The sequence below is a fragment of the Coenobita brevimanus genome, chromosome 99, assembly GCF_032717465.1.
Source record: "Coenobita brevimanus isolate Jiangsu-jjx chromosome 99, ASM3271746v2, whole genome shotgun sequence".
Classification (NCBI taxonomy): domain Eukaryota; kingdom Metazoa; phylum Arthropoda; class Malacostraca; order Decapoda; family Coenobitidae; genus Coenobita; species Coenobita brevimanus.
Window position 1 is genome coordinate 21,269,495 of NC_137052.1, and position 23,859 is coordinate 21,293,353.

The following is a 23,859-nucleotide window of genomic DNA, read 5'->3' on the forward strand; positions in this document are numbered from 1 at the left end:
CTTGTGCAGGAGTTTTCTACAACACAATATATAAAGGAAAACACCTGATAAAGGATACTTGATGATCCATCATTACTATCTATCTATCTATTGCCAGACACCTCAATCCCGTTTGGGGTGGCCACAAACAAATTGCCTCCAAGTCACCCTGTCCCCCGCCATTTCACTGCCCTGCTCCCAACTCACACCCCTCTCTCTCATATACCTCTCCACCCCATCCCTCCATCTCATCCTCGGCCTCCCCCTCCCTCTTCCCCCTTCCACCTCACTCCCATACACTCTCTTCGTCAGTCTTTCACCCTCCATCCTCTCCACATGGCCAAACCACCTCAGTGTGTTCCTCATAATGCTTCCTATCACATCCACATCAACACCACAACGCTTCTTTATATCCTCATTCGTCAGCCTGTCTCTCCATGTGACTCCACAGGCTCCTCTTAAATAACTCATTTCCATTGCTCTCACTCTTGACTTGTGTCCTTCCAACAACGTCCAAGCTTCACTTCCGTATGTTAGAGTTGGTATCACAATACTGTCATGTAGTAACTTTTTCACTTCCATGCTCACTTCCCTGTTTCTTACCACTGCTTTCAAAGAACCAGCATTACTACATCATTTATTTACATGGCAAGGTGATGAAATCGACAACACAATGTATCACCCTCCATTTAGCAAAAGTGACCATGTAGTATTAAATTTCAGCTTACAGGATTGCAGATGAAATAGGTAACAGTTATGAAAGTTACAAAAAGAGCATAAACTACAAAAAAGGCAACTACCATGACCTAAAGAAGTTCTTCATAGAAATAGAGTGGGAAAAGGAGCTTAGAGAACAAGATATAAATGTTACATATAGAACATTCTGTGAATTACATGTAACAGGAGTCCAAAATAATATCCCTCAGCACAACAAAATAAGGATAAAGAAGTGGTTTAACACAAAATGAAAAAAAAATCACGTGTAAAAAAATCAAGAGACTTGCTGTGGAATAGACACAGAAGACACAATAGTGAGAGGGCATATAACACTTATAAACAGGCAAGAAATGATTATACAAGGATAAGGAAAGAAGCTCAAAGGCAGTTTGAGGAAGACATTGTAAATAAAAGTAGTGACTAACTGAAGCTTTTCTATAGCTACATCCGAAGCAAAATCAAACTTAAGATATAATACAGTCCATTATGGATCAGGGGATTTTGAATCAGTTTTTACGGAAGAAAGTAATTTTGAGAGAGATGATAAGGAATATGCATGCCCACACATATTACCAGATATACAATTATCAGAACAAGAGGTACAGGAAGAGTTGAATGAATTAGACAAAGGAAAAGCAAATGGTTCTGACGAAATTTCAGGTTGGGTGCTCCATGAATGTGCAGAAGTAGCAGACCACTATATTTAATATTTAAGGAATCCTTAGGTCAAGGTAAACAATGAGAAATTTGGAAGAAAGCAAACATTGTTCCCCTATTCAAGAAAGGAAATAGGCAGCAAACTACAGACCAGTATCTGACCAGTGTTGTAAGCAAGGTACTAGAGAAGCTATCTATCTATCTATCTATAGCCCGACGCCCTAATCCCGCAAAGGGTGGCCGCAGACAAAACGCCTCCAAGTCACTCTGTCACCCACCATTTGACTCCCCTCCCCCCAACTCACCCCCCCCTCCCTCATATACCTCTGAACTCCATCCCTCCAACTCATCCTCGGTCTACCCCTCCCTCTCCCTCCCTCCACCTCACCTACATACACCCTCTTAGTCAGTCTTTCATTCTCCATCCTCTCCACATGTCCAAACCACCTCAGTGTATTTCTCCTAATCTTTTCAACCACATCCACATCTACCCCACAACGTTCCTTCACTTCTTCATTCGTCAACCTGTCCCTCCACGTCACTCCACATGCTCCTCTCAAGTAACTCATTTCCACTGCTCTCACTCTTGACTTGTTCCCTTCTTGCAAGGTCCACGCCTCGCTTCCATACGTCAGGGTAGGGATCACAATACCATCATGCAGTGACTTCTTAACTTCCATACTCACCTCCCTATTTCTCATCACTGCTTTCAGTGTACCAACAACCTTCCTTCCCTGCTGTACCCTTTCATTTACTTCATCCCCCAAAGTTCCATCCTTACTCATCACACTACCCAAGTACTTGAATGCACTCACATTCTCCATATCCTCACCATCCAACCTCACTGCACACTCTGTGACTTCATTCCTCTCAAACACCATAACTTTACTTTTGTTTACATTAACTTTCAGCTTCCTCCTCCTACACACTGTCCCAAGAAAAATTTGGGTACACTACCTGGAAAAATCCAATATGATAAGCAACGTTGGGTCTGGTTAGTACTTGGATGGGTGACCGCCTGGGAACACCAGATGCTCTTGGCATCCCTACGTGTCAAGTGGGGTTGCTGGAGGATTAGTGCCCCTCCCTGTAAAAACAATTAACTCTAAGCCCTTGGCCACCCCGTTTGATACATGGCGTCTGGCAATGAATGAATAACAGAAAGACAATTTGGTCTAGAAATGGAAAATCATGTGTTGCAATTCTGTTAAGCTACTATGATAGAGTTGCAGAAACACAACATGAAAGAAAGGAATGGATGGACGGTATCTATTTAGATTTTAAGAAAGCATTAGAGTACTGCACCAGATTTTTATGGATACTACCATCAAGGAGGAATCCAAGGTAATCTGTTCTGTTGGATGCAGGAATTTCTCAGAAAAAGGGAAATGGGAACATACTAAGGGGAAATTACTTATCATGGAGGGAAGTGACTAGCGGAGTTCCACAGGGCTCAGTGCTGGCACCAATTATGTTTTTAGTATATATAAATGATATAGACATGAACATTGGAAATGGAAGCTATCTAAATACTCGTAAGTTTGCTTATGATGCAAATATATAAAGGAGAATTACAAACACAGACTCTTACAGAAAGCTACAAGAAGAATTAAATAAGCTTCATGATAGCAATAGATGGCAAACAGAATTCAGTTAGGAGAAATGCCATGTAATTAGGTTTGGTAAAAATGGAAAAAGACCAGATTGGGATTTAAGCTAGGAAGTTCAATCCTACACATATCAGGAAATGAGAAGGACCTAGGAGTGAGTATCAATAACAGACTATCTCCGGCTGATCACATAAATGAGAAGGTATGAAACGTGCACACACTGCATGCTAATGTGAGAAGAGCATTCACATATACAAATGAAGACATGCTGACAAAAATAATAACATCATTCATCAGACCAACCCTGGAATACTGTATGCATCAGTGGTCTAAAATCCTCATCTCAAAAAACACTTAGATAAGACTGAAAAAGTACAAAGAGCTGCTACAAAACGAGTTCCAAGCTTAAAGGATCTAAACTATGATGAAAGACTAGTAAAACAGAACCTGCCAACATTATAAGAGAGAAGGAAATGAAGAGACATGATTACGCTATATAAATGCATCTCAGGGAAAGAAAATAGACATCAATGAGTACATAACCTATGGGGAGGCATCAGCAAGAGGACACTGCAAAAAACTGCATAAAAAGAGAGGTGACAAAGACATAAGGAAATTCAGTTCCCATAATGGGGCAATTGATCAGTGGAATGCACTACCAAATGAAATAGTGTATGCCAAAACTATTCATAAATTTAATGATATGTATGATAAAAATGGTTCAATACACGGGACAGGACGAGTTAGACTCGTTCCTGTAAAGATATAATAGGGTAAGAACAATTAAGTACAGTAAAAACACACACTGAACAAGGGTCATACATTAGACAGAATCCTGTGAAAGGTGGCTATGGGAAGTTGGATTGTGTGCATGTAGGGATATAGAGTTCAGTGGATATGACAGAAACATGTCAAGACATCCATGCTATGTGAATCGTTTACGAAAACTAGCATTTTCATTATTCAGCTGACCGGCCGAGGGGGCGAGGGTGTACTGCCATGCCCTCCTGCAGCCATTGCCATAAAAAACGCAGGCCTCACCCTTCTGACCACACCTACAGCATTGTGGGAGAGGCTGGCACCAGTGATAGACTGGTTATAGGTGCGTTAGTGATACCATGTGATGTGTATGAGTGTTCCTGGCCCAGTACATGACGGCAGGAGGGAGACCTGTTACATAGTTACTTAGGGTTTAATGGCCATTACCCACTATGAGGGGCATTAGGCCAAATAATGTAAAACTAAAGACGACCGGAAAAAAAAAATGGCAGGAGACAAAGCGTATGGTCTAGGGAGCTAGGCAATCAGGCAGCATGAAGTAAAAGACTCGAAGACCGTTAACCTGCATCATTTCCACCCTGGCAATCAGGCTGGATGGAACCCCCTCACCCAGGTCGTCAGCCCGGAGCAGATCGTACAGGGTCTTACAGGACGATTCCCCGAACTGGTTCGGCTGGGTATGGGCGCAAAGAGTTGGGAAGTGCTGATAAACAGGCACATCTAGCCGAACTTTACAGGCCTTGAGAGTAGGGCGAGACAGGCCACCCTTTGCAGCTGGAGGACTCAATGACACCCACAGCCGAGGAGTAGGTCAATGCATCCTCGGCCATAGAAGCATTGTCAGAACATGAGTCCTGCCCCTCTTCAGTTGCTGGCAACTGGTGGTGGTCGCCAGGAAGATCAACGGCTGTGTTCGTGGTCTGGTCCGGTGCTGGGTCGGAAATCAAAGTTGGGCAGTTGTGTCAATTTAATGGGGCATCAAGCCACAGCCACTTATGTGGAGTCTTTCAGGAAGCAATAGGCTGTGGTGGTTAGGCCTTATGCTCTCATTGACAACAGGAGGAGAGATGTACAGCATGAGCAAAGTACTCAGGAATGACAAAGTGAGGCAGACCATTCTTATCAAAGATCTTGGAGAGACGAATGCACAGTTGCCCCCCTTGTCACCCCTACAAAAAGCCTCGCTGTCGCAATGCACATCTCGACAATGATGCTAACCTTACCAGGACTCACAGGACTCTTGACCTGGCATCCCCAGGCCAAGCAGTGTCTCCATGCATGGACAGAACCCTGCACAGCTGCACCCTCTGGCTCAGGAACATCCTTGGCCTCAGGACTCTTCAGAGTCTCAAAAATAGCAAACTCCACCGCCTCGCCATCCCTGACGGAGTGTTCAAGATGTAGTGGATTTGTTGCAACTATCGCTCAGCGGTGCACATAAACATGAGCACCAGTGTCAGGGCACTTGATGAACCCATACCCCATCTTACAGTTGAACCAGACCACAGTTCCCTGGATTGGCATTGTAGGCACTGCAATCTGCTGACAGCCCCCTTCAACGGGTCGTAGACAAAGCAGCCAGGTGGAGAGTGCTGGGGAAAACGTAAACTCTGCAACTGCTGGATCCTCTCTCCTCTCTTTATGTACCTGCTGCCTGAGCCAGGTCAAGGGGTGATTGGCCACTGGCTGATTGGGAAGGCATGTCCTGAACCTCCTGGGCAAGCAATGTTGCAGTTGATTGAGTCCGGCACCTGAGGCCTCTCACGGCATTGCTTGGTTGTTTTCTTGTCGCTGCCTGATTGGGTCCGGAATGTTTGGCACCCATAGCGTCGCTTGGTGGTTTTAGCAGGGTGCAAGGGTCATGCAGGCTGCTATGCCATGTGCAAGCAAGGTCGCCGTTGATTGGGTCCAGCACCTGAGGCCCCTCATAGCGTCGCTTATTTATTTATTTATTTTTTTTTAAGGTTTATATCCAAGGGGTAGTTGGGGTTTATTGCTCATGTAATGCCACTCAGGGATGAGTGAGGCTGGTCACTCTCATCTTAAATGCCAGGACCAACTTTCCTAGCCCTGGGCTCCTAAGCTCCTCGTGGGGCAACGTAGGATTGGATGGATGGATGGAATTTAATTTTTTCTCCCGGTCTGATTGGGTCCAGCATCTTTGACTCCCATTGTGTTGCTTGGTGGTTTTAGGTGGGAAGTTGGGTGTGAGGGTAACGTAAGTTCTTGTGCCTTGTGCAAAGTGTGGAGGTTGTGTGGTGCACAGTATGTGTGCTACGGTACAAATGGTGTGTTTCCAAGTATATATATATATATACAGTATTTGTTGGAGGGACACACATTACACGCATGTGTACAATTTTATACATATATATATATATATATATACAGTACATATATCCATCTATCATCCAATCCTACATTGCCCCATGAGGGGCGTAGAAGCCCGCGGCTAGGCAGTTGGTCCCGACATTTAAGATGAGAGCAACCAGCCTCACTCGTCCCTGAGTGGCATTACATGAGCAATCAACCCCAACCACCCTTGGATATAAACCTTCACTGGCTCAATCCGATTGAAGTGCAATAATTACCCACTTAACCACAAGCCACCAAAATTTGGTTGTATGATTACCACCCAGTGTAGGAAATGGTTTCCTGGTGTACAAGAAACCAATTTGGCTTGTCACTCAGTATAGTCACCCATAGGCAGAAGGAAGAGGAAAGAATTAAGGAAAGAGAAAAGAGGAAGCGTAAAGTCACCCGTAGGCAGAAGGAGAAGGAAAGAATGAAGGAAAGAATGAAGGAAAGAAAGACAGAACAGGATGGAAGGAAAGACAGATGGAGGAGAGGAAAGGGTAGTATATATATATATATATATATATTCAGTATATATATATATATATATATATATATATATACATATACATATACATATATACAGATATATACAGAGCTCGTCAGAAGTATCGAGCGCCCTGCGTCCCTCCTACGAAACAAACCTTTCAACATTGAAAAAACATATAAATAATGCATTTTATTTACCTTTAGTGCTTTGTAGGGTATCCTTTATGCTTCTTCACAGACCTGGGATGTCTTGGAAGTGAAAGGGCGAGGCTCCTGAGGTGCTGGAGGGGTATTTTCTCCCAGGAGTCACAAATGGCGGCTTCCAGCTTTGGCAGAGAGCTCACGTCCTTCCCTTGGAGATTCTTCTTTACAAGGTACCAGAGGTTTTCTATCGGGTTGAGGTCTGGGCTATTTCCTGGCCAGTCTTTCATGATTGATACCTCGCAGTCACGAAGCCAATTGGTGACTGATTTGGCCTTATGAGCAGGTGCACCGTCCTACTGAAACACTCGTGCACCTGTTAGCTCGAAGGAGTCTGGTAAATGATCACACGGAAGCTCCAGATAAACATCCTGATTCACTCTGCAGTTCTTGGGAAGCACAACAAGCTTCCCCAAACCCTTCCCAGAGAAACAACCCCATACCATGAGTGAATCAGGATGTTTTACAGTGCTTTCCACGTAACGTGGGTCTACCGGATCATTATCTTTGCGCCGGTACACACGTGCTCCTCGATTACAGGTAACACTAAACATTGCCTCATCAGACCACAACACTGACAACCATTGCTCCTCACCCCAGTTAAGGTATTTGTTAGCAAAGGCAAGCCTACGAAGTCGCTGGTTATGTGTAAGAAGAGGCTTTCTCACAGGCCTGTGACTTGTGTAACCAAGTTCATGGACCCTTCGAGACACTGTGCACACAGAAACCTCACCAAACACTTCCGGGTTGCTCTCCTTTATTTTCCTTGCACTCACACGAGGATTAGACTCCACTGCACGTTTTAAAACATTAACAGACCTCGGGGAAGTTTTCCTGGGCCTACCAGACCGCGGTTTCTTAGTGGGAACATCACCGCTGTTTTTCACTCGAAAACGGGCGCACCACCTACGCACTATTGATCAAGCCACGCCAACCAATTCACTAACTTCCTTTGTTTGGTGGCCTGCCTCCTTTAGAACAATGATCTGGAATATGATTTCACTTGATAGTTCACGGGTAGGTGCCATAACAAAGTGGCGAAAGCCAAAACACTGCGAGGACACTCGGTAAAAAATGGTGCAAAAAGAGAGGGAGACGCGGCGGAGTTCCTCTCTCTCAGGCAGCCCGTAGGCAACTGAGGCGGGAACCAACCAGCGTGTAGGAAGGTCTCAGGCCACCGTGACATCATGCTAGCGCCGCAAACTTCTGGCTCAATTTTTACTACCAAAAACGGGGGATTCTTTTTTGGCCATAGAGTTGCGCGCCCGGCCATAGGTGCTCGATACTTCTGACGAGCACTGTATATATATATATATATATATACTCACCCCTTTTGTTGGTGCAGGATAGCCCAAAAGTAGGCTACCATAGTCTTGATCATTTAGGGCAAAGACTGCCTTCTCTCCCTGGCAGTATTTAAATGGTAGCAAAAGTTTTGGCCACCTCATGCATTCAAACCAGGACACTAATGCACTCTATCCTCAGACCCTAAACCTCTATCAACCATGTTATAATACTGGAAAGGCTGGATCAATAAAAGTTGGTCTTTTGCTATACCAATGTCTGTACTGGAAATTATGCATAATTATTATTTAATTATACTTCCTGCTCAGAAGGTTAAAACACAAAGATTATTTTCTAGTTTTATTAAAAAAGTAAGTCTCTGAGCACTGTACATTCTCTTTTAGCATTAGTGGACTACAATACAAAAATGGCAATGAGTAAGTGAAGTTGAGGAGGCGGTGGCTGTGTGTTGGTTGAGCAGAGCTGGGCTCCAGCCACAGTTACACTACTCTCTTTTGTGCTTGGTTCACAACTAAGAGCAAGACCAAAATACAAGACAAACAGCATTATTTAATTGTGGCACATGAACAAATATTACCAATTAGTCTGAATCAGATTTTCCTTAAGATGGACATCCCCATCAAGATATGTTACTTCAGTGAATGTTCTCAAAGTCTAAATACAACAGTAAGTTTATAGTAGTGACATCATTTGCAAACCCAAAACATACACTATGACTCTGAAATATCCTTCTGATTATTGATTATGATCCAGGCCCTCAGTACAGTGAGTGACTCCTGATTGTCACCACCACTCCATGAGAAAAAAAAAAAAAAAAAAAAAAAAAAAAAAAAAAAAAAAAAAAAATCTAGAGCAGTGTTCCTCTAAAGCTATTTCAATGATTGTAATTATTTTTGTGCTAGTGGCAGTAACAAATCCTTAATGTTAAATGCAGTTCCATAGGTGGGGAAAAAAAAAAAAAAAAAAAAAAAAAAAAAAAAAAGCATGCTGCATCTTACATATCTACAAGACGTAACAGTGACTAACAAACTTACTATGGGATCCCCTTGTAAAAAAATAACAACTAATAACAAAATAATACTCTCTAATGTGTGAAAACAAAACATGTAAAATGACGAAAATAAATGATTGGAAATGTAATGATAACAGCCTGACATGGAAGTACAGTATTATTCCAACCAGCATGATCAAAACATAACGATAAAATTCACTTAGACCAAGCAGTATGCATGATCAACCACTTCACTTCAAAAATCAATCATCAGTTTGCTGGAAAATTACATGATCCGCTATAACCAGAAAATGGATATGAAGTGAAGCACAATGTGGAAACCATACTTCAAGTAAGGCAAAATAACTTTATGTCATGGATGACTGTTACATAAATATATGTGAATGAATTTACTGATAGTGATATTCAGTAATGAGATAAATGACTGATAAATGATAACACTAAACTCACTGTCTGCCATGGGTTTCCCTCACCACAATAACATTGTGGGAGTGGCTAGATTAAAATTTTGAAAGTATCCTTGGCCTGGTAGGTGTTAATGAAAGAAGAGCCAATACAAATAGTTATATGAAGTGAAATTAGATGATGGACTGGTTAGGATAGGAGAATTTTGTAAACTTAAAATAAATCTCTAGGGACAAGTGAAAAAAACCGTACCCACACATTCTTTCCACGTCATGAAAGGACACTAAAGGAAAGAGCTGGGGGCCAATCTCCCCACTTTGTACAGTAACAGTCTAAAGATATGGCAACCTCACAGCCCAGCACCAGTGTTGCAAGCAGCCTCATATCTCTTAAGGTATAGGAGTAGAGGGACTCCACTAAGCCTGCTCCCTCTTTCTCCTCTGATGTATCTCCTCAGAATAAACATCCTTGCTCTGCATCTTCTCAACCCAGAGGGACATTGTTTTTGACGATGATAATGAACTGAAAACATTATATATATATAGATAGATAGATAGATAAAATTTGGGTACAGCTGCTGGCAACCATGGAAACTGGAAGAAAAAATTTTTAGAACAAGTAGGGCAACAGTACAAATGGAATGTTTCATATTTACAAAATTAGCCAAAATATTGTAGTATCCAAGGAACTCCTTCATGGGTACTGACAAGACTATAGGGCTATAATACCCTTGCATAACTAAGCTTTATTCCTTCAGCTATATTCCCTCTCTCCTACTTTTGTCAAAAGAACTCCTTAACCCTCTCATACACGAAGGCTTGGGAAAAAATCCAACCACTCGCATTTTACGACGCAGGTTGCGTCCAAGTGAAATCCAACCACACGCATTTTTTTTACTCAGGTTGCGTCCAACCATATAGGTTGTGGTATTTTTTCATCAAGATTTTCAGTTGCACCATTCTACTTTCTCCCCTGCCCTTATTTATATTTGTATTGTCATGAAACTGCTACATGTTATACATGAATAAATGATCTTCCTAATGAATGGAGGGAGGGGGGGAATATATTACCATATTTCATTGCTGACTCATTTATTCGCCGCTGATTTTTCACAGATATATAGACAATTCATCAATGCTTGCTGAGAGAAAGTTGTAGAGCAATCCACAGGCAATAACAAAATGTTTATACAGTATATCTAAAAAATTGGCGCTGAATATATGAGTGAACGAAAAAATATAGTAATTAATTTTTTTTCTTCTTCAATAGGAAGATCATTTATTCATTTATAACATGTAGGGATGGGGTGGAGAGGTATATGAGAGAGGGGGGTGTGAGATGGGAGCAGGGCAGTGAAATGGCGGGGGACAGGGCGAATTGGAGGCGATTTGTTTGTGGCCACCCCAAACATGATTGAGGTGTCTGGCAATAGACAGATAGATAGATAGTAATTTCATAACAATACAGATACAAACAAGGCAGAGGAACGAAATGCTTGGAAACAGTTTACGATGTTAAGCCAGCTGCTACTAGAACGACCAGGTGTGGTCAAAGACTTTAAGATATTTCTGTTCCATAAGCCATAAAAATCTTTCTAACAGAGCTAAAAGTGTCATTTTTCTATTTAAAAAAAAAAAAAAAAAAAAAATCATAAATACATGCTCTACAACTTTCTCTCAACAAACGTTAACGAAATGTTTATATATCTGCAAGAAATCAGTGTTGAATAAATGAGTGAATGATAAAACATGGTAATTTATTTTCTCTCTCTTTTTTTGTTATTCATTAGGAAGATCATTTATTCATTTATAACATGTAGCAATTTCATAATAATACAGTTATAAACAAGGGCATGGGAGAAAGTTGAATGGAAACATTTTCTGATGTCGTGCACATTGCTGAGTGAGGGGTGTGTGGTGCGTAAGGTCTGGGCCAGCCCGTAGGGGTCATGCAGTACTCAAAAGCAGTTCAATGCAGACTGTGTTGAAAGAGTTTGACAGGGTTAATTCCGCTGAACTAGAGCTGTGTCTACGGATTCAGTATAAGGACTTCCCTTCATCATACACCAGTATATGTATTGAAGTTTTTAGTAATGTGTAAAGACTGGTAAAAATGATGCTTCAGTTTTGAGGCTAAATACCAGGAATTGCAGTGTGCATACCATAGAAAAAGTGCACACAGTAACAACATAATGGTACTTATATGCATCATCATGTACATTGTATAGGGTGTATAGGTCTTCTATGTTTGATGTATAATAACCCCCTAAGTGTATCAATACTGTTGTTTACTGTTACTTAACCCTATAGACTGTGATAACTTTAAAAAATAACTTGCAAAATACCACTGTCTTAAATATACATTCTCATGAATAAAAGCTGGATAATATTCTTAAAGGTACAGCACTGTCATTCTATTGCACAACACTCAGGTCTGACAATTTGCCCTGTAATAAAAGTAACCACTTTACAAACTGTATCTCTCCCAATGTTTCACACACTGAAGATGCTAAAAGCAATGATGAATCACCAATTTCATTTATTCTCAGCTCAATAGCAATAACATTTCAATAATTATTTTGCCCCACCAACATAGTAATTTTAAAGAAGTGGCTCTTGATATTCAGCGGCATATAAAGACAAACGATGTTCCTCACAACTACAGTCTCCAACATGCACACATCTCGCACACCACCCGTCTTCAAAGAGTGATCAAGTTAGAGAAATGTTTACACAGTACTTGCCCTTGACTTCTTCCAGTCTGGTATGTATATTTTTATCACCAGGTAAGTAAATATATCTTAAACTAACCTATAAACATTTCTGCCTAAGATCCCACCAATTTTTAGTCTGCTAAACCTTGATCATTCCTCTGTTCTTCGGCATACAGTATATTAGGTCGAACAAAGAACTGAAACATACATCACCTATGAATGCAGCATAATCTTATGAGATCTTACAATGTCACTGCCACAAGCCAAATATGTGATCATAAAAAATAATAATAAAAAAACAAAACAAAAATGCAGTGAAACTGGGACTAAAGGTAGCAGATGAAAGGTACAGCACTGATGATAATGAACAGCTAGAAGCTGTGCACTGACATAACAGTAAAGCAACTGTGTGATGTCTCTTACTTACAGCTAGAATAACACAAAACAACTGCTAATAAATTTACGAGAGAAATTAAAGTATTATACAAATATAATTCACAATATGCTACTCTGCCATGAACCATGAATTTCTAATATAAAAAGCTGCATCCTAATCACATACATACATATATACGTGTGTGTGTATGTATGTATGTATATAGTATATGTACTGTATAAACTTATTCACTTGCATGATGAATGTGTGACAAGATCAGCCTTGGTATGAAACTGGCAGATTTTCAAGAAAAGCTTTATGGCCAATTCTTTGAATAGGTAAATTACTCTTATCATTTTGAACACTAATTGCATAATTTGTTAAGGCATTGTTTGATTGTTGCCACCAAACAAACTTATAAATGTAATAATAAACCAAGAAAAGCTAGGCTTAGAATAAAGAGATAATCTATGGCAACATGCAATTAAAGATTACCATCCCTCACCCTCCATCATATATATATATATAGGGATTTGAAGGACAGCAAAAAACAACTTACAAAACTGACCTGCTGTCTTCCCTGGCCATGTTGGTAAAAAAAAAAAAAAAAATGAAAGCAATTCTTGACCATTTCTGAGGTGGACCTAGATATTGACAAGAGGGAGCACCATTATTTTGTTCAATTATATCTATCACAGGTGCATTTAAGCATCCAGGTGGGAACAAAAATACAATACCATTCCCTATTAGATGCTCAAGTACACATATTTGAATCATACTGTACTGTGGCAAATACTTTGATTCAACCATACTACTATGAGTTGTCCTTAAAAAAGGTAAATAATAAGAATAAGAATACGAATAAGACTAAAGAATCAATAATCCATAAATCATGAAACTATCCTCTGCCATAAACCTACCAAAGGCTGTTCCCTGTCACTATTTTTGTACCATGGAAACCTGCAGTTTGAGACACCTACAGAGGGAGGTCAGTCTCAAACCAACCACAGACAAGTCAGCCAGTACTCCAGGCAAAACAAATATACATGGATATTTGTACAGCTGTCTACTTCATGTGTATCATGTACACTCACTTCAAACTGTGAGTGAAGATACAACACTTACTAACTTTTAATACAATATTAAGTCTATTTACATCATCGTGGAATCCAATGTTATATATATATACACTAAGCTTACATATAACCCATATGATATTGCAGAATTAATACACCTTTTACAACAGAAATATCAAACACAACATAGTACAAAATAATGTGACATCATCTGGCAAAATAATGTGACACCATCTCCACGGCTAAGGTTTTGCACATACACAGCAGGATAATGACTAATGATACAAAAGTAACATTTTAAAAAATGAAGTAGGCAGAAGTACCCTTTTCCTTAAACCCAAGATGATCAACAGGTCCTACTTATGACAAAAGAACTTTTGGGCTGAAGGTCATAAACAGTGCCTGATGCTCTTTTTGCATTTTTTTTTCTTTCTTTTTTTCTAAGTTCCAGTGCAGACCTTTGTCAGAGTAATGCATACACTGTGCTGGTGAAACTGACTTGCTAGTGGAAGCCACATTACATTAAAAAAAAAAAAAAAAAAAAAAAAAAAAATCCAAGTGTCACCCTCATCTTACATGTCCGGACCAACTTGCCAAGTCCCAGGCTCCTTTGCTCCTCATGGGGCAACACTGGATTGGATGATGGGGATGGTACATTTCCAGAGAAGATAGCAATGCAAGGTCAAAGGCCCTAATGAAAAAGCTCAACTGATGGCACTGAATCAGTAAATTCCAACTTACCAATGAGAAGCTAAAAATCAAAACTGTTTTCTCCTTTTTTTTATACTGTGAGATCTCAGTGATCAAATAATTAGTGTCTCCTAAGCTTTCTTTGATAGAAATCTCATCAGAAATGCTGGTAATATCTGCCCATGCTTTGTTAAACTGTGAAGAGAATTGTCTAGCACACCTGCTAATTGGGTTTTTTTGCTTCCTAAAGCCATCCTGTGATTGACTTGCAGAAAAATTCATAAAATTACTGTGTATGCACCATTAACATGTAAACATATAGGAAAAACATCCAGGATGAACTGACCTCCTGATTGCTTGAGATCGTAAAGTAGGGTCATGCAAACATGCCAGTGGCCTTTGTTCCCTTCCCATAACTGTTCACCATTTTTAACAGATTCCCCTAATTTGACGTCACTAGCACTAGCACAGGAGCATATCATTCAACGCCCTGCAGCTATTGAGGGGATAAGTAGGAGTGAATTTTGAGCAGGCAATAATTTTAAAATTCATTATCAGTTCAACTGAACCTAGTGCAAGACACCACCAGCCACTTCTACCCCAAAGCCCACACCTCTTAAAACTTTCATGGCACAATTTGAATGGCTGGAGTCATCATTTAATACACTAAATTTAATTGTATATCTATATACAGATCAGCATTGAATCACATAGCAGTGAAGTATATACATATGTGGAAGGAATCATGAGTGCAGGTTGAGACACTTTAGAAAACAGGAATAATCCACAATGATGACTGGAGATGCCAACAGCTGTATTATTGGAATCAAGTGTGTGAAGGTGTAACTGAGCCCCTAATTTTTTACAGTCACTTATGAAACATCTGTAATTGCAAGATGTGATCAGCATGCAACTCACACTAAGTTAGCCATGAAACAGCTGAGTCAGACATGTTCCACTGTCAGGACATGCTTAACAAATTAATGTATAAAAAAAATGGGGTAATGTCTACATTTTTGCACTCTCAGTTTTAATAATACAGCCCATAATTCTGGTGAAGGACATTGCTTTGATCATTAACATCTTCAGTATGCCTACCTAATTACTGTACAACCAATCAATCAGTTTCAAAGTACGTATTTTACATTTGAGTTTAAAGTTCTGGGTGGGTTTGTATTTTATCCTTGCTTTATTTTTGTCATACGGCAGCAATGGCCTTTGATGTTATGCTGCCATGGGTACACCTGGGTATTATATTCTGCCTAAATAAACTACTTTGCTCTGGTGTGGATGATTCAAGCATTCAAAAAATTAATCAAGGCAGTTCTGAACCCTCTTCCTACTACATTTCTCTTCCATTGAACAAAGCTTTTTTGCAAGCCTGAGAAAAATAACGATGTGTTTGCTGGAAGCAAAATGGTAAACCAATCATTACAGTACAGTATAAACCTCTCTTGCATCTTCCTCCCTTCTAGGAACCCACAAACCACGCCAGTCATTTTGCTTACCGTCTCTGATGATACTATACTGTCCTTTTTTCATGCTACTACCAAACAATTTATTCAGTTTAGGAAAGAACCTCTACTAATAAAGCACTTGATGAACTACATTTAACCTCTTCAGTTCAGAATGTCATAAACTGAACAAAACAATCTGGAGATGGCAAGTAAAATGTTTGCCATCACTGGATTGATGGGGTTAACCTCAGATGACTGCAACCAATGATGCAATTTTAAAATAACTAAGACATAACCTCACCAATAAATTAGTCAACAAACCAGGAAGCATTATAAACACTATAATTTCTACTGTATTACTTTTTCATATTTCCTTCACTTAGGTCAACACTATTCACTATATACAGTCCTCTCTCGATATAACAAACTATTTGGTACCAGATCCTTGACGTTAAAGCTGATAGTTCGTAATAGCCGAACACCATGCTGTTCGGTAATTTCCCAGGCATCGTGGCTTTTATCAAACAAACACTGTTAAATACAGAGTGTTGTTTGGCCGTACAGTTGTCCCCAGTAACATACAGCTAGGTCTAAATGGCTCTTTTTCTCAATAAATACTCCATTTATGGTTAGCGAGAGACTGACGAGGAGAGTGTATGTGAGTGAGGTGGAGGGGAGGAGAGGGAGGGGGAGGCCAAGGATGAGATGGAGGGATGGAGTGGAGAGGTATATGGGACATGGAGGTGTGAGCTGGGAGCAAGGCAGTGAAACGGCAGGGGACAGACCGATATGGAGGCAATTTGTTTGTGGTCATCCCTTATGGGATTAAGGTGTCTGAAAAGAGATAGATAGTTAGATGGCTCCTCTCACAACGCTGGTCACCCAGAGACTGGCCCAACGTTCTGGGGGATGCAGAGGAACACAAGTGTGTGCGTGTGTGTGTGTGTGTGTGCGTGCGTGTGTGTGTGTGTGTGTGTGTGTGTGTGTGTGTGTGTGTGTGTGTGTGTGTGTAAGGATGCCACATTGCTCGGTGTTTCCTGTGTCTCCAGTCTCTTGCCGAACAAAATTTGTTAAATGAACATAACGTTCGGCCAGCTCAAGGTGGTTGTTAAAACTGAAATTCGTTAAAAGAGAGTTCGGTATATCAAGGGTTTACTGTACTCTACCGTATTTCAGTTCTTAAAATGTTCATTAATAATTTTGGCATTTAATTATAATAACTCACGTACAACTGGTTGCAACTTACACAGCTGTGTTTCCAGTTAATACTTATAGACTTTAATGGTTGTAGTGACTATGAATGGGTACAAATGGATCAATCTGTCAAGTATTTACACCCCCTCCATGTTTTGGGAGAGGCCATCTTTACTAAAAAATAATATCTTCACATCCCATAATTTTTTTTTTCTTACACAATACAATATTACAGAAAAATGATGCGGGCCACTCACCTTCCTCACAAGTAAGATACAGTGGTGTAGAGAATAAGTGAGGGAATATTTAGAAGGATATTAACAAATCTGTCCCAACAAAGTAACAGGCGGCAAGTACTTACAAACAATGGTCACTTTCTGTCACTATCAACATCACTACCAACAGAACACCTCTACCAACCAGCTTACCTGATACCTGTATGTATTATATAAAACACTGATAGTAATAATAATACATTAATAATAATAAAAATAATAATAATAATAACCATCATCATCATCATCATCATCTGGACCTCCTTTCCCATCTTAGGGCAGGGTGATGAGTAATAATACAGTAATGATGATGATGATGATGATGATGATAATAATAATAATAATAATAATAATAATAATAATAATAATAATAATAATAAAGCAGACCCTCACTATAACGGACTAATTAGGGGAAAGCCTGATCTGACAAAGACGATAAACATTTATATCTGACGATCCCCCTGAGATGGGATTTCAAGCACATGTCTGAAAACAAACGAGTACAGTATCATATTTTAGTACTAAAAATAAAAACTATGCCCATTTTGCACTAACTTGGCCCATAATTTTGCTCTTTTGCAGCTTATTTTACATCCTTGTCATAGCAATTCTTCATGACTATTACCGTACAGTATTACTATAGTCTGTTATTACAACTCAGCAATGACAATGGGGAGAGGGACATTTTAGACATGTTGGAGGTAGAATGGGTAGAAAACACACATATTGCACCTTAAACATTGTTCATTATTGTCAAGGGAAGTCCAGTGGCCTTTGCAGTATCTGTTAAATCTGATATCCAGGCTATTCTGGTCCATTAAATTAAGGGCCTACTTTAATAGTAATAATATGAAAAAGACAGGCAATCCTCCTTATATATCAGTGATGTGTTCCAAAACATCACAACATTTTACATATAAATGGCACTGTAAATATATGGGAAACTATCAAATCAGCTTCATAAAACTGTAAGAGGTAATTTTTCTGTACACGTACATTACTTTGGACTTAACTGGAAAAAAAAAGCATAAGTGATATATAATGAGGACGTGCTATACACTATTTAATATAAAAGAAATGGCCACATTCCTGTTGGTTTACAAAGCTCTCTAAGACCTCTTACTTACAAGCTTATTTCTGTATCTGGTACATTAACATTTTTTGTTATGTTACTTCTGCAGTCAGTTTGGGGAGGGGGGGGGGGGTAGCAAAAATTAATCAGTAAGGAAGAGGAGCCTGAATGCCTTATCAGTTGACAAGAACACAACACAAAGTGACACATGGCATAATCACTAACAGGTTGAAACAGTGCCTACTCAACCACACTCACCAAGACAGAGAGGTAGTGCTGAGTTAATCCTTTCAAACCCACGATATATTTTTCCATTTCTAGCTACCACCAAATAATTTTAATTAGCTTAAGAGAGACTGTCTGAAATGAACAGTCTTTCCTAAAACGATGACAGCCATTCTTATACTAATCCCCTTTTGAAATGTTGCATCATGAGGCTAGGCTATAGTAGTCAAGTATACTTATGGATAGAAAGCAAGCCTGTAGTCCTATCAATGGCTTTACATGACTGAATAGCATCCAGTTACTTCCTGGGGCTCAAACCCACTCACATGCTTGAGTCATTACTTCAATAAGTGTGTTCCAATTATGGTACTGCCTGGTCTTCCTATGCTAAATAAAATAACTGAGGTGGGGGGGGGGGAGAGTTATTATGCTGGTGTTAAGGGGGTTGTGATACTGGGGTGTGGTAAGGTACAGGATCATATTCTTTTTGGCTTCAGCTTTGTAACACTTTTTCATCAGTGATTTATACTATTACACCTTAGTATCCTCTAACCGTGTCAGTAAAAAATATATAAATAACACACTTGACAATATGACTAAAAGTGTTTTACAGTATACAAAACAAACTGCGAAGGAGGGAAAGCCACAAAGCTTTTTATGCTATCAAGACTACAGCTCACAAATGAGGGAACCACAGAGGAGGCATATGCAGGAGACGGAAGGGTGAAGACATAGGGTAAGTGAGGCAGCAATGGAGACGTGGCCCTGGCTCGGTGTTTCACAGACTAGAGGGAGGGATGTCAGGGGGACTAGTGCAGCATCTTGTGGATCTTGAGGATCTTACCCAAACGCTGCTTTGCCGTCGCCATGCCTTTCCTTGGCTTGTTCGACACTGAAACTTTGACAAGTAAACGTCTGTCAGTGCTAAACTAAATTACTCCATTATACTGTAATAATATTAATAATGATGATGACAATGTATCATATCACTTCTACCATTTATAAAGGAACCAGCATGCTTCCATCCGCCGGCCATGATCACCTACAATGTCTTTTCAGAAAATATCCGACCTTAGGCTTTAAAAAAATAAATAGCTAACCTGTTGAGCTAGGACACTAATCCCTCTCAAAGTAGGCCCCTTCTGACTTGACATATATAGTCCAGCATTCTTTCCACACCCTGAAAAATTTTTCAAAGTTGGTTTTCGATATCTCCTGCAGCTGCTTTGTCGTGTTTGTCACGATCTCTTCTCTCAGATGAACATTGCTCAAGAAATGTTGGAGCGTGCAAATCACGATCCAGACTCGGCGAAGACTGTTATCGCTGGAGATGAGACTTGGGTGTCAGGGTATGACCCAGAAACTAAAGCACAGTCATCCCAGTGGAAGCATGCAAGATCGCCTTGGCCAAAAAAAAGCATGACAGGTCCATAGCAAGGTGAAATGCACTCACATGTGGCAGTTTTTTTCGACTACCGTGGTGTTGTGCATCAAAAATACATATCATAAAGTCAAGCTGTCAACACACATTACTACCTTGATGTTATCTGCTGTCTTCGTGAAACAGTTCAGCGGAAGGGGCCAAACCTTTTGAATGTGGCAAGATGGAAGCTGCAGCATAACAACGCCCCTGCCCCACACACTCCATCAATTCCTGCGGCTTCCTCCATTTTGATTTTTTTCACTGCTTTCACTACTGCCATCCTACTGATTCCCCCTTGTCACCTCCCTCCTTCTCCTAGCCGTTCCCCAGCCACTCATTCTCGCATTACTTTCATTCTCTATGTTTAACTGTTCATTAAAGTGTTCTCTCCATTTGCTCACTTTTTCTCCCTTCTCCACTAGCAATCTACCATTTCTGTCTTTCACTCCCCTACTAAATTCTTTATCACCCTGTCTAACTCTCTTTACCTCCTTCCAAAACATTTTCTCACATTCCCTCCACTTTACACTCAAATTCCTTCCCAATTCCTCATCCACTCTCTTCTTAATAATCTTTTCACCTCTCTCTTCTGTGTCCTAACCTCTTCCATGCCTCTGCTTCCCATCCACTCACTATATGCTTTCTTCTTTTAAGCCACGGCTTGTCTCACCTCTTCATTCCACCAAGCTGTTCTTTGCATCCCATTACATCTTCTCTTCACCCCACACACCACCACACATGCTGAACAGATTTCTTCTGCGAATACCTTGCACACATCTTCCACCTCCCCCAGCTAGTCCAAATCATATTCATCCAATCACTCCTTCACTTCTCTCTTATATTCTGCCTTTTTTTCATCCTCCGGCATCCTTTCTACCCATGTTGTGTGGACTACTTCCTCCTGTCCTCCCCTCCTTCTATTCCTCCATTGCATTTGAACCCTGAGTTTAGGGGAGGCAGTGGCTGAATTGGTAGAGAGTTGGCCTGCAGTCCTATTGGACCCAGGTTCAAATCCCCACTGGGGCACGGAACAGTTTAAGGGTCTGAATTTCATTAACCCGCCCCATCCCGACCACTTTTCCACCACTGACTCCCCCCAATCCCGACCATTTTTGGTAAAAAATGTTTTTTGGCTCAAACCTCCGCTTTTGGTGAGAAACATCGAAAAATCATAGAGAAATCGCTCACCTGAGGTTTAACCCTTTAACCGCGGGTATTGTTTTGGTCTGACTGTCCTCTCCCGCGGGGGTTTCAGCCAGATGTAAACAAACCTTTAAACCTTAATAACTCTGCACAGAATAAAGCTAGAGAAAAAAATAAGGTACCATTAGAAAGTACTAACCTTCAGCTTTCCATTGATGTAGATTTCATGACTTTGTTGACTTTCACAGGACGGGCAGAGCCGTTAGAAGTGAGGGGTGTAAAATCATTATTTTTCGCTCACACACCATTACCTTCGCTCATACACCATTACCAAATGCCAACCTCATTCTGATAATAATACTATAAACATATATGAACACTGCACATACGATAAACACCCACTCTGTGTTCACTGAGGCAGGTAAAAGGCACTGTAATTGCCTGCACTTCACTTCCACATCAGCAGTGTTGTCGCTCATACAGCTGGACAGATACTGATGCGTGTTTGGTCCGGGGTGGGGTGGGGGACCCAGGGGGTGGGAGGTGGGGCCCCAGGGGGGGGAGGAGGGAGGTGGGGGTTGGCTGGAGTGAAAGAACTTAATAGCTACTCTCCCTTGAAACAATTGGCGCACGGAAAAAATGTGGGGTATTCAAAATATTCACAAACATTCGAGATGACACCCGCGGTTTGGTCCAGTTTTTGCAATGTCATTCTGGAATGACACCCGCGGTTAAAGGGTTAAAATACTCGATACAGGTAGCAGTACCTCCTCACCTTACTGTGTTTTCTATCAGGCTGGCTCCAAAGAAAACGAGTTCTATGGGAGGGTAACTATTCCACACCACTCATAAACGGTATTTATTTATTTATTTGGTACGAATTTACATGTAGTACAAGAGAATATAGGCTTTCACACAGTAATATAGGCAGTATAAGCATTGTTTCATTCATGAAACACATCAACATACCTGACCTTTTTTGGTGACATTACCTGATCATCATTTCTGACTGTTTCTTCCTCTAATGCTATGTAAAGTTTGTCCTCCACATTGTCATCGATTGGGGAATCACTCTGGCCCTGAATTTCGTACCGTGGCATGACATGGCTTTACTGGCCAGGTCACTGGTAACAGGTGAATTGCTGAGACAATGGCGTGTGCAGGGGGAGGGGGGAAGTCATGCTTGGTAAGGCATTGTCCCTGCCTGGCATCTTGTAGAGGAAAGTGTTCCGTGTATACGTGCCAAAAATCACTCGCGAAAATTGAAAATTGTGCAAATTAGGGACCTTGCAATTGATTCCCGTTTATGTACGTCAACGGGATTGGCAGTGACAGAACGTGTGGACGTCAATTCACGTCGACGGGACGCCGCGGGTTAATGCAGACTTTACCGATCTACGAGATTACCCGTCAACAAGTCGTAAAAATATCCCCACTAACACCAATACACCAGTCCTGTATGAGACAGCCCAAGCATGTAAACAACATGGACGGTTGGTGTTGGCGCTGAAGTGGTGACATATAGAGGTGTGTAGGACTACTAGGCATTGGGACAGACCCTGACGCCTCTGCCCAAAGTATAAAAAATAAATAAATAATAAAAAAATGAAAAAATTTCAGCTGCCACAATCCACTCACCAACTACTCCAACAACTTTCACATTCCATACTTCTCCATTCATATCTTCAATAAAAAACACTATCATTCCTTTCAAACTTTTCTGTGCACGCTTCCACATATGCCAGACAAAACGAGAAGCATAGCAAAGATTTCAAAGCAACAGTTTCATGGTATTCTCATCTCATGAAATGACATGATCTAGTACTGAGACAAAAAATAAAAATAGTACAGCAATTACCAATCTTGAATGCAAGATTACCAATTTCCAATGGTACATCATAGGCCTATGTAAGAAGCATAAATATCCATTAAGCAACACTAGGAACATGGATGAAACCCCGATGAATTTATTACATAGTTGGAAATCAAACTGTTGAGGAGAAAGGTGCAAAAACAGTGTTAATGAAAAGAACAGGAAACAAGAAAACATGCTCTACAGTAGCATTTTCATGTGTGGCAGACGGAACCATGCTGAGCCCAATGATTATTTTTAAGAGAAAAACAATGCCAAAAATAAAGTTCCCAGCTGGAATTTTTGTTAACATCAACGAGATACGGTGGATGGACGAACATGGAATGAAACTGTGAACTGAGCATGTGTGGTGTACGTGACCTGGTGGCCTGCTAAAACATCGTAGCCAGATAGTATGGGATATGTTCAAAAGTGGTTTAACAGAGGGTTCAAAAACAACAGTGACACTGCTGTTATTCCTGGTGGATTAACTTCAGTCCTACAGCGATCTGATGTCTGTCTGAATAAGCCATTCAAAGAATGTATCCATGGGGCACAGAACAAGTGGATAATCAGTGGTAAAAAGTCGTATACAAAAGATGGGAATATGTGTGCTTCAGGTCTGGATGTGCTGTGTGATTTTATTATCAAGGCAAGGAATGATATTTCTGTGGAAACGGTCATGAACTCTTTCAAGAAATGTGGACTACCCAATTTAATGGATGCCAGAGATGACATTTTGTGGGTGAATGAGGAAGAGGAAGCCAATGCCAAAGCTACACCTTTGAATTCAGAGTTTGATCCTTAATACGAAGAGCTGCAAACTTTAACCCAGGATGAAGTTTATGAACTG

General features: G+C 40.5%; 1 protein-coding gene across 1 annotated transcript in view; it reads right to left on the reverse strand.

Annotated features, from left to right (window-relative positions):
* Positions 1 to 19,397: 19,397 nt before the first annotated feature.
* Positions 19,398 to 23,859, reverse strand: part of LOC145414375 (histone lysine demethylase PHF8-like) — an 82,900-nt gene continuing 78,438 nt past the window's right edge. Inside the window, exon 18 of the mRNA XM_080283910.1 lies at positions 19,398 to 19,480. Coding sequence (XP_080140036.1) covers positions 19,398 to 19,480 — 83 coding nt within the window. The remainder of the gene's footprint in view (positions 19,481 to 23,859) is intronic.